The sequence below is a fragment of the Podarcis pityusensis genome (genome assembly GCF_964106645.2).
Source record: "Podarcis pityusensis genome assembly, chromosome: 2".
NCBI lineage: Eukaryota > Metazoa > Chordata > Lepidosauria > Squamata > Lacertidae > Podarcis > Podarcis pityusensis.
In genome coordinates, this window is record NC_138029.1 from 74141838 (window position 1) to 74154391 (window position 12554).

The window sequence follows — 12554 nt, forward strand, 5'->3', positions numbered from 1 at the left end:
CGGCCCCTTCGCGCGCCTTCTTTTGAACGCAGCGCCCCTCGCCCCCGCCGAACCGTCCATTTGGGTCAACGGGGAACTCCTGGCTCTTTGCTTCAGGGAGTCGCTTCCACGAAGCTGGCGAGCCCCGGCCGAGTCGCCGTTTCCTTGGCTGCCCCGTTTTGCAGTCGAGCCGAGGTTGCTCTCCTCCGTTCCTTGCCTTCCACATTGGTCTTGCCCCGGCTCGCGCTGCCCGGGCTCCGTCCTCCCGCCCACCTGCCCTCGCCGCCGCCACCAGAGGAGCCCCCTCCGCCCGCCCCGCCAGGTGTCCCGGAGCACGTGCTCTCCTCCCCCCCCCCGCTCCGCACCACTCCCGCATGCCCCTCCCTCCCTCCTCCCCGGCGGGTGCCTCTGCCGGGACCGGGTTGGGCCGGGGAGTCACATGAGCGGCCGCCCAAGTCTGCCCTACGCGGCTCGAGGAAAAGCCTCGGCTGGGCCGCGGAGGTGGCGAGGCGCTGCGCGGCTGCTGGCCCCCATCCCCGCCCCTCCTTCCGTTCCGCTCGTTTGATGGAGCAGCAACAGAGCGACCACCTGTGAGGAGCATGCGCTTAACGCAGGTAATACAACACCCCCACCCTCCCGCCACCGGCATCTCTCGCCTTGCGCTTCTCCAACTGCTCCGCTCCCACGCTTTTGTTCTCTCTTCCTCCGCCCCCACCTTGGCCGCTCACCTGAGGAAACCTCCTTTCCTCGGGCTTTGCGACTTCGGTGGGTTGGAAGACTCTTTGCCTCGAGAACTACTTTTCTCCCAGGCAGGCCAGGACATATTTGTACCTGCGGCTTCCCAGTAGACGGTCCCCTCCCGCTTTCTCCACCGGGCCGCCTCCTCTCAGCCTAACCTAACCTCGTGTGGATATTGTGAGAAATAAAATTGGGGAGATCTCGTCCACCACCGCGTTTTTTCTCCTGTTTGGTCTCCGGGCACATGAGGAGGACACAACTTTGCTGGGTCTGGTCGGTGCCCGGGTGGAAGACGGTGTGTGGGAACCACGTGTGTACTGCCTTGGGTTTCGTGGTGGAATAAATGTAAGGCCCTAGGAACAAATAAACAACATAGTAAATGGTATTATGTTTATAAGCAGCTCAAAGTAAGGATGTAAAATGGCCACCTGTTCATTGCATGGTGCCTAAACTGTTTGCCCCCATTCATATACACGCACACTAGAGATTTGACTTAGAAACCCCAAGGAAGGAGCAGAATCTTGAACACAGTCTCAACTCCATACTAAACTCATACTAAAATTTTAAAATAACTCCTTCTCATATACTTTAATCATCTAGTCCTGGAAACTTTACTATTTAAGGCTGCAGTCCTAACAATGACTAATCAGAAGTGCTTGCTCCCAGGTAGGTGGAGTCAGGCTTGCAGCCTTAATCTCTTCCCCCTCCCCACTTTTCTTTCTGCCTTCCTTCAGGTAGCTTCAAGGCACAGAACGAACTCAGTAGATAAGGCCACTGAGGTGTAATTATGACGTTTGTATCCCACTTTTCCTCTAAGGAGTATATGGCAGCATACATGGCTTTCCCCCTTCCCATTTAACCCCCTTGTGAAGTAGGTTAGGCTGAGAGACTGTGGATGACTGGCCCAAGGTGACCCAATGGGGTTGCAGTCCTCAGTGCTGCCTCCCTGGAAAGGGGGGGTACCATACCAAGTAGCTCACTTGTGGAGACAGGTCAAAGAGCAATGACCATCAGATGTGGGGAACAATTCGGATAAGGCGTCACATTATTCTGCTGCTGCCTCCTGGTGGGTGGGCACTCTAGGTGGCTGGCATACTGGGGTGGGCAGGCAGACAGATGTCTCAACAGCTGCCAGTAACTTACCCAGCCAAGACATGCGGATGAATGAACAGTCAGATCCCAAACATGTTGCCCTCCTCCGGATATGTGACACGTGTGTGTGTATGCTGTGCTGCTACTGTCATCCGTGCTACCTCCCTAGCACAGCTTTCCTGGCTCTGTCTTCAAAGGAGGATAGGCGAGGAAAGCTATTGCCTGTCCCACCACTCTTTCAATGTGTTAACTAATCCAGATGGTTCCCCTCATCTCCTTGTTGAGCCAGCACTGTTCCCTGACCTTCCTTCACGCACAGGTGAGCTGCTTGGCATCCTACCGTTCCTGTACTGGAATTATTCACCTACTGTATAGCTGAAGTTGAGTGTTGTCAGTTTAGACCTTGAAGGGGTTTCCGTTTCTTTAAATGGGAGCTGCCTATAAACAAAAAAATTAATCAAGTGAAGCTTTTTCCAACAGTGTGATCTGAGATAATGGAAAGCAGCACTTGGGCAAACTCTCCAGTACACACCTCTGAAAAGAGATGAGGAGAGTTTTCCAGCTTTAAACCTGGCAACTTATTGAAGCCTCCTACACATTTGCTTACTTAGACAAACAGGTAACCTTCTGCCTCGTTTGTTGTCAGAGAGTGGGTGGATTTGGGGTTGTCTAGCCCAGGATGTGGGTGGCGCTGTGGGTTAAATGTGGCTCTTTTACACCTTTGCCGCGGCTCCGGGGCGGATACTAGCGAGGGGAGGAGGCGCATTGTGCGCCCCGACACTCCCCACTGTGGCGGGCGCTGTACTGGCTGTGACGTCGCATGGGGGCGGTGCGTGCGTTAGTTACGCACCGTCCCGACGTCACCTTCCCGCCTGCCTGCTACATTGTAAGGGGCATGTACGCTGGTCACTGTTTTGAAGGGGAGTGAAGAACACACACACACAAAAAGGTAACTTGTTAATTTAACGTTTATTTCTATGAGGAGGAGTAATTCTGAGGGGTCAAACAAAGAAATAATAAAAAAGTGACAAAAAAGTTATTTTTATAATGACGAGTTTTGCGGCTCCCAGTTTTTTTTCCTTCGGAAACGGGTCCAAGTGGCTCTTTTTGTCTTAAAGGTTGCAGACCCCTGGCCTAGGGCTTGCCGATCAGAAGATTGGTGGTTCAAATCCCCACGACGGAGTGAGCTCCTGTTGCTCGGTCCCTGCTCCTGTCAACCTAGCAGTTCGAAAGCACATCAAAGTGCAAGTAGATAAATAGGTACTGCTCTGGTGGGAAGGTAAAAGGCGTTTCCGTGCGCTGCTCTGGTTCGCCAGAAGTGGCTTAGTCATGCTGGCCACATGACCTGGAAGCTATACGCCGGCTCCCTCGGCCAATAAAGTGAGATGAGTGCCGCAACCCCACAGCAGCACCACCCGCATCCCTTCAGAATAGTTGTAGCCAAAATGTTGTAACGTTGTAAAACGTTGGAGCTCCAGGTCAAACTGATTGCTGCAGACATGTTATGCCATGAAGTTACTATGTGAATTGTTTTGCTTGCTTTCTATAAGCCACATGGCCTACTACAGAACCTGGAGAGGAACTGGTGTGGAAAACTGTCCATTGTTCTCCTATTGATGGTTACTAGTCCTGATACAAACTACCGCCAGGATCAGTGTAGGGTAATAAGGTGAAAAAGAGGGCAGGGTTACTGCAGTTTATTTGGTAAGTTGAAGGTACGCCTAGTAAGCCACACCAGGGTTACAGTTAGTGCAGTTTATTTGCTTAGCAGAAGCTATGTCTAGTAAGCCACACATACTAAAATTCACTCTTTTATACAACCATAAAAGGCATAGCTGTCAGTTTTCCCCTTTTTTTAAGGGGAATTCCCTTATTCCAAATAGGATTCCTCGCAAGAAAAGGGAAAAGTTGACAGCTATGATTAAAGGTGGAAGAGCCCTATCCTTTTCTACTCCTGGCCACTCTTGATTGGAAGCAACTTGTTTCTGGATACCAGCTGGTGGAGAATAACAGTGAGAGAGTATTGCTGTACTCATGTCCTCCCTGAGGGCTTCCCATAAACATCTGGCTGGCCGCTCTGAGAAACAGGATGCTGGACTAAGTGGGACTTTGATCTAACATAGCAGGGCTAATGTTCTCATGCTTTTTATAATCAACAAAAATGCCTGTTCACTTTTTTTTTTTTAAGGTGATCCCTTAGTGGAATCCTAGGAAATGGATCCAGGCTCCTTGAAATGTTTGTCTTGACCTACTTGATGGAGGTACCTTGCAGAAGACGGTGAATGTGAGGCGGAACTGGGCTGGGCTGGGCTGGCCACTTATTTTTCTGAATTTGTTACTTCTGCCTACCATGGAACAAGGCGAGAGTCAGCAGGGACCCCCACCCGAGGGCCAGGAGGACAGCAAAAGCAACACAAGACCTTTGCCTGCTGGAGCTGTCCCTGTTAAGGGGGAAATAAAGAAACATGCAGTCACAGATGACTACAAAATCTCTAAGCGGGTGCTGGGCCTTGGCATTAATGGCAAAGTAATGGAGTGCTTTCACAAGGCGACAGGGAGGAAATGTGCTTTAAAGGTAAGTAGCTGTTGTTTCCAGACAAGAGTGCCTGGCGTGCTCTGGTCCATGGGGTCATGAAAAGTCGGACATGACTAAACGACTAAACAACGACAACAAGCTGTTGTTTCTCCTTATTTGGAGGCTAAAGACAAGTGTTGTGCTCTCTGCTGCGGCGGTCTAGATGCTCCTGAAGAATTTGAATTAGAAATTCTCTAAATTGCATGGAAACCTTATGTTATTGAGGGCCTAGTTGTTCCAAACCTTTAAGGCTTTCGAAGTAGTCCCTGAATTAGTCTTTTAAATTACTAATTGTAAAATTCTTTTGCTCCTTTGCGTGGGCTGAAATATGCTTCCTTCTCTTCTCTCTCTATCCCCCCCCCCCGGCCGGTGAGTCAGATAGTGATTTGAATGCTGATGATGCTACACTGTGGTGAACCAGGAAAATATTGCCTGAGTTACTGAGTTTAGCAGTGCAAGAGATCTGAGATGGAAACTCAAAAAATGCATTTCCAACAACACTTTAATGTGGATTTGACAACAAGTCAATAGTACTGAGACTCAACGACCCCTGTCTATTAGCACCCTGTTTCATTTAACGGCATGTTATGCTTTTATTCTGTTAGAACTTAGTCATTTTCATTGGTGCAGTGTAACAAATGCTGCTTCAGGATATATAACTATCTATATTTCATACATAGTTAATATTGTGGTAATTTCCACTGCAGGGATGAGTGTTAATCCACTGCTATACTTTAAAGCACTTTTGGGGGAGCACTGTTGGAATGTTTAACAGAGTTTTTTGGGGGGTTTTTTTTAATTTGCCAAAAATGTTTTCAACAGATGATTAGAATAATTAAGTTGCATTAATTATTGAAAGAGTAAACATGCAATTATATGGTGCACTTATTATACTTATGGAACTGACACTGGTGACAAAACAAGGTCGTGACTAACAGGCTAGGCCAGAACCTTCTGGGCAGTTAAGGATGCTGAGAATGAAATCAGAGGGTGGCGTATACTCTAGCCTGATATAACCTTGAATAAATTATATGGCTAAGTTGCCATATATATGTAAGCAAGCAAACAAGAAGTGTAACTGCTGTGGAATATACTGGTTTGCCTAGATGGCTCCTAGTCATGATAGCTTTATGTTTTCTCCCTTATCCAAGGCAATATGCCTCTAAATACCAGATCATGAGTGGAAGAGTGCTCATGAGTGGCAGAGTACTGTTGTGCTCGTGTCTTGCTTGTAGACTTCCACTTGCCATCTGGTTGGCTGCTGTGAGAACTGAATGCTGGACTAGGTAGAACATCGGCCTGATCAAATAAGACTCTTCTAGGCCTGGAGGGGAGGCATGAAATTGCACACTCCTCTGCAGGTGTCCCCAATATTTCATGAGCAATGTTTTGGAGGATATGAGGTGGTGGGAAAGAAGCCTGTCGGCTGTTAGGAAGATGGTGCCAGTGGCAGTACCATCTGGAGTTGCCTTGCCTAGTGCTTCTCTTTACAGCACTGGGTTAAGGGATTGTCAGGTAGTAGGGTCTATGCTACTCTCATTGTGGCTGGCTGCCATCTCTTCTGTCATTTCTCCCCATCCATCCTCTGGTAAGCTTGGGTCAGGTGGCCACCAAAGGGCCATTGGAGGGCATCTTGCCCAGGACACCATCATACTTGGCACTGCCTTGTCTATGCTAAATCAAGAGTAAGTAGCGGATATATTCACAGTTCAATCCTTACCCAGAATTACCTTTGAGATCAATGCAGCTTCCTCCCTAGTAGGTTTGAATATGGTTGCAGCCTGAAACTGCTGGGTTTTTTGCACACCTATCTGGAAGGAAGCACCACGGAAAAAATGAAACATTTTTCTCAGTAGACATGTATAGGTTTGTAGGGTAAGTCTCTTAAGATCTGTCTCAAGTGTAGTAGTGTGGATGTGCTTTTTTTATATATGCGCTTAGCCTATTGTATGCATGTTGATGCAATTGAATGTCACATCAATATTGTGTTACCTGATTATGCTGTAGGCTGGACTTGATGTGCAAAGAAAGATGTTAACCAAGTCTCCATGCGTGCTGAGGCACCTTTTCATATGTGTTTTCTTGATGTTTTTAAAGCTCCTCATTCTTCAGACAAATACTACTGCAGATTGGTATAGACATCTGTAGTACATAATCTGCCCTTTTGTACCCAAAGAAGCAAATTTAAGGCTTCGATCTTATACTTGGGAATAAGACCTTTTGAACACAGTGGGTCTTGCTTTTGAGGAAACATGTATAAGGTGAGTCTGTTCACTAACATTGCCATTTAGACACCTTCACCAGGAAGCATGTCCAGCTGAACACAGTTGGGCTTTCTGCTGAAAGCACATGCATAAGAACCCACAAGCAAGGGTGACACAAGTATTATTTTCACCTGAATGAATATGCCAGTGTGAGGGCATCAAGATGTTCTTGCGCCATGTTGGTTACCCCTGCCCTATATTTATTTTTTGGCTCTTTGCAAGCTCATTCAGTCACAATTTCATAATTAGAAATGCTGCTCTGTTTGCAAGGCTCTGCATGCAACTGTAACATCTAGGCTGCGATCCCATGTAGCATATAAACTTATTTGGAATAAATACTGTTGCTCAGTGGACCTTGAGAGTAAGATTGCAGTGTTGAGAGACTGTTGAGCTGGATCTCTACAGAGAGGCGGAAGTCTGGTTCTCAGACAGCAGATGAGGTAACTCTGTACCTGAACTGTACCACTTCATACTGTCAACTGGAGGAGAGGGTTTTACACAATGGGATGCTACACACAAAGCAATTCCCTGCACTCAGTGTGTTAAGTATTAAGCAAAGCACATTCCTTCTGCCACGCACCCTTCAGTGATTTGTAGTGCAATCCTCTCTCCCTCTCCTTCCTTCCCATATTTTGTATTATATAAAATGTGATAGTATCATTATTTTTCACAGAGAAATGCTGATCAATTACTTTCTTTATGTTTATTACAGCAAGAAGCTGATTGCCCATACTCTTATTTGGCCTCAGTTTATTTGCCGTTAACCATAAACGTTCACATATTCATTCATTCTCCTAACTGGTTGTTATAGATCCCTCTCTGTATTAAAAAAACTAGAATTTGGGGGACATTTTTTCACAAGTGACATTAAGAGCATCTTTAGCATGGAATAAGTCAATTGGGTGTGTTTAATAGTGGTTATGTTAAAAGAAGATTTGTTTCAAAATGTGTATTCTAGTCAGTGTCATTCAGTTTGCATATTCAAAACTTAAGATGCTCATGATTTCTGAAAACTGTGTCTTGGTATAGCAAAGGTCTTGTTTCTGATCAATTTCTGTCTCACCTGGGAGCCTTGTCTATACATATTGATGTTGATTCTAATTGTGTATCAACAATAATATTGGAAGAGAAATGTGCTTTCATGGCACTAACTCCAACTCAATGTTGATATCTACAGTTAGCAGCAGGGTTGGGAGAGCAAACGACAATCCTGTTAATCCATATCCTAATTGCAGTTGTTTCCTCTGGCATACAGAATGCTGAAATTCAGGGTTCACTCCAGGTTTTGTAAGGCCCTTCAGATGCTGTTGACCATGGTATTCTCCTGGATCAGTTCTGTGAGTTGGGGGTTGGAGGCACCATTTTTCAGTGGTTCTTCTCTCACCTGTAGGGCTGGTTGCAGAGAGTAGTGTGAGTGACTGTGTGTCAGCACCCTGACTGTTAAGTTGTGAGATGTCACAGGGCACTATTTTGTTCCCAGTGCTATTGAACATCTATGAAGCCATTGGGAGATTTGGAGCATGATGTCTTCAGTATGCTGCTGACACTTACCACTATTTCTCTGTAACAACTGAATTGGGAATAAGTCCTGAACTGGTGCCTGGATGTGGTGGCAGGCTGGATAAGGGCCAATAAACTGAGGCAGAATCCTGGCAAGATGCAAACCTTACTGGGTGGTTCCTGGGTCTGGGAAATTTGGCACTCACCTTGTCTGGACAGTATTGCACTCCCTTTGAAGACACAGGTTCATAGTGTGGGGGTACTCATCGGTTTCATCTCTGTCACTAAAGGCTCCATTGGTTCCAGCTGGAACCCCAGCTGTAGCCGTTCTTGGACAGTGATAATCTGGCCACAGTGGCCATGTATTTGTCTACTCAAGGCTTGACTCCAATGCAATTTCTGTGTGACTGCCCTTGAAGTTGGTCTGGAAGCTGCAGTTAGTGCAAAACGTTGTTTTAAGGATGCTATCATCAACGCTGTACACCTTTATCAAACCAGCTGCACTGGCTGCCTATAGGTTACCAGGCCAGGTTCAAGGTGCTGTTACTTATTTTCAACTCCCTGAACAACTTTCGTCCAGGCTACTTAAGAAGCCACCTCTCCCCTTACATCCCTCCCTAGCCACTATGTTCCATGGTAGAGGACTTCCTGGTGGCACCAAGAGCTCCTACTGTTCATTTTGCAGTCCACCACTGGTAGAGCTTTGAGTATTGTAGCCCCTTAAATGTGGAATTCATTACCATCCAAGATGAGGCACATTCCAACCATCTACTCTTTCAGATGCATGCTCCAGGCCTTTTTATTTACCTAAAGCTTTTCTGAATGAAATATTAGATTATTGCCCAGTGACCATCTTCTGGTGTTGTACTATAACTTTTTGTGTGTATTTTACACTTATCTTTGGTTTTCTGTGCACTAGTCTGATACTTTATAATGTGAGTGTTTGATAGATATTTTAAACTAAATAAGACACACCCCATCCCCCACTTCCTTGGTGAATCTGCCTCCTCACTGCCCTTAGCACCAGCTGCTGGTCCTCTTTCTCACCATAACTTCTGTCTGCTTGCTTGCCTGCCTGCCAGGCAGAGACCAGCAAGCAGGCAGTGTGGTATCTACTGTTCTACTTTCTCACCACCACTATTGTCTGGGGCAGAGTGAAAGGTGGATGGACAAACAGGGACAGCAGGCTGTTGTCGGTGGGATGTGACACCTTAGCAGATGTGGGACCTTGCTGACCTTGGGTTCTGGCCAGGGTCACAAAATGACTTGTCTGGACCTACTAAATTTCAATCTTTAATGACTAAAAAGAGAAGCCATGAAGAATGGCATTGCTGGGAGAGCAAGTAGCCTTTCTTAATGTCTTATTCACACTTTCTTGAAAGGATTATATATGCAATTATTTTCTTTTTAAAAAAATCACAACTTTAAAATAGTCCCAGCGCTATCATTTGAGCTCATCTTAACAATCCCAGATAATTAGAAGTAGGAAGGAAAACTCAATACACAATAAAATACAAATGCTTTCATTTTGTGTTTTCATCTTTGTATTCAGAAAGTAGGAATGGGGAAAATCCATTATTTGCAGAGATAAATGAGCACACACAACCGATGCTCTGAGATCCAAGGTGGTTTCTGTTGCTGGGAATGCTGTTTCACAGTAGGCTTCCGACATCACCAAACTCTCCCCATCAAGGCTTTTCTGGACTTGGCAGATGGCTTCTCTTTGCCAAAAAGCTTTCTTTCACTGTGGGAACCAAATCAGAACAGTCTGTATCTGGACAGACTACTCAATAGAAAGATTTTTTTTTTTTTTACTTAAGTACTTGATGCAAAAGGTTTTTAATGGACTGAAACACACAACCACAGAGCCATATGTCACTCAACCACTGCACATTGTGATTGAGAGGTCCATGTTGTTTCGTATAGTTCCTGTTAGAGGAACCGCTTCAAAATGCTCACTAATAATTTTAGTCTGGGAATATAAAATGTGGCTTCCCCAAAGACATTGCAGGAGCTTTAACTGTGGCTTTGGTTATTTTCCTAAAGTGTTAAGTGGTTTGATTTGCCCCGCTTGGCATAGCAATTATCTATGCACTTCTTAGAAGTGCTGTCAACTTTGTTTCCCTTCGAATGAAATGCCACACACACTGCTGGCTTAGTCTAGAAAACCCAAACTGATTTTCTTGCTCGAAAGCCAAACTACTTAAGGGCAGCATTTCCAAGTGGAAGGAATGCATGGAATTAAAAGGACAGAAGGATAAGCATGGCTAGTTCATGCCATCCAGGCCAGCATGATGGCCAAGGGCTCATACTGCTTCTTATGTGGCCTCTTCCTGTTAATTGCTTTAACATGACTCAGTGACAGCTCAGAGCAGGCTGCTTTTGTGTGGTTAGCACTGTCATGTGCATATAAAATCTCCTTCTTTTCCCACTCTCTCCTTATTTGGAAAATGCAATGTCTATCAGATATGGAATACACTGAATTATAATTCACAGTATTTAATGATTAAGGCAGAGGTGCATTAGAGTAAGGTGTGTTTCATTGCATGGTGTGCAGGGGGGTCCCCCTTATTGGTTCTGATAAAATAATATAAATAATCAAAGGGACATATTAACCAGATTTAGCAAGCTGGGGCAGTGGGTCTTTCTATTGCTCCAAATGACATTATTTGTTGGGACCAAGCAAACAGTTGCATTTTTAGCCCTGTCAGTGGTTCCCTAAAGCAACATTAAAGGATTTGATTTGCAGGAAAGAAAACAAATCATTAAACTGAATCATACACATAATAGGCAATCTTCTTTTTAATTATCAATGAAATCCAAACTATTACTCCAGGACACATGAAAGTAGCATACTGTATTGCAGAGGTTAGAGACTCAGCAATATGTATTGCAGGAAGCTATATTGCAGATCTTGAAATAGCTCCTTTGAAGAATATATTCATATGTTTTTATTTAGCTTTGCTCAATATGTAATTGATGGTTAGACACCTAAGAAATAAAATATGGATAAGCATTTCTTTAAAAAAGGTCATATTTTGGCACTAATAATGATTAGTACAGGTGAAGTCAGCCCCTCGATAATGAGTTCAACAGTAGTTTCATGGAATATTTGAAGTCTCCTTTGATTATGAGGGATCAAAACTCTTCCTTTCAGGGAGCTAATATATCATGAGCTAATGACTTGTTGCAGAACAAGAAATTTTGTTATAGCTGGTCTGATACTGATCCGCATGGCCTCTCCTGCCAGAGGAATAACAGTCAAATCTAGAGTGAAACATTTCAAATGCTTAACAGTACAAAACTTTCCACAGCTTTCATATGGGTATGAACATGGTGAAATCCAGTTTAAATGGCGGAGGAAGTGTAGTGTGACTAACCCTGATTGACTGAACTCTTCTATGCCCTGTCCAAGATCCCAGGCAATCTACTAAAGGCTACAAATGCACATTAAGAGTTTGGCTGCAAGGAAATAATATATGTGTAAGAAATGCTTGTTTCCTATAGTGTATGATTTGCAAAACACTCCTCATTTCTCATTATGCTAAACATGTATCTTACAGCTAGGTGATAATTCCCATAGAGAGATTAATGTAGTAAATCCCAGTCTTTACAAGGCTTCCAGGGGAGTTGCCTAGGTGTATTTTAAAAATGTATCTTACAAAGGCTGGCAACATACATTTCTGTTAAAGCTTATTTCTTATGTCAGTTCATTATGATTTTGGTGCAGCACCTAAACCTGTGGCTTTGATATGTTATTAATTATGCTACATTCTGGTGATGCTGTGGGTGCTTGCAGATGGTGGTGTGAGGGTTAAATTACCTTAGAATCATAGAATTGTAGAGTTGGAAGGAACCCTGCGGATCATCTAGAGCAGCGGTTCTCAATCTGTGGGTTCCCAGATGTTGTTGGACTACAACTCCCATCATCCCTGAGCTCTGGCCTTGCTAGCTAGGGGTGATGGGAGTTGTAGTTCAACAACATCTGGGGACCCACAGGTTGAGAAAGGCTGATCTAGAGCAGCCCACTGCAATACAGGAATATGCAGCTGGCCCATATGGAGATCGAAACTGCAACCTTGCTGGTATCAGAAACGCGCTCTAATCAATGGAGCTATCTGATCCTATTAGTAACCAGATAGTTTGGAGTCGAAGGATTGTGCCTGGTGCTAGTCCTACTCAGAGTAAACACACTGAAAATAATGGACCTAAGTTGGTCATGGTCATTAATTTCAGTGGGTTGACTGTGAGTAGGACTAGCATTCGATATAACCCCAAGTTAACTGATTAACTGTTTTGCATTGTTAAATGTTTAAAGTTATGACCTTGGCTGCCTTGTAAAAAAGAAAAGAAAAGAAGAATTGCTTAAGAGAGTTTAAGCAAGTTGATTCTAACTCATCAAAGTG

The 12554-nt window shown here is 44.7% G+C and overlaps 1 protein-coding gene across 1 annotated transcript in view; it reads left to right on the top strand.

The window, feature by feature from the left end:
• The first annotated feature begins 419 nt into the window (after nucleotides 1-419).
• Nucleotides 420-12554, top strand: part of MAPKAPK3 (MAPK activated protein kinase 3) — a 70201-nt gene continuing 58066 nt past the window's right edge. Inside the window, exons 1-2 of the mRNA XM_080996472.1 lie at nucleotides 420-593; nucleotides 3998-4384. Of these exons, the coding sequence (XP_080852598.1) occupies nucleotides 4160-4384 (225 nt within the window). The 5' untranslated portion in view covers nucleotides 420-593; nucleotides 3998-4159. The remainder of the gene's footprint in view (nucleotides 594-3997; nucleotides 4385-12554) is intronic.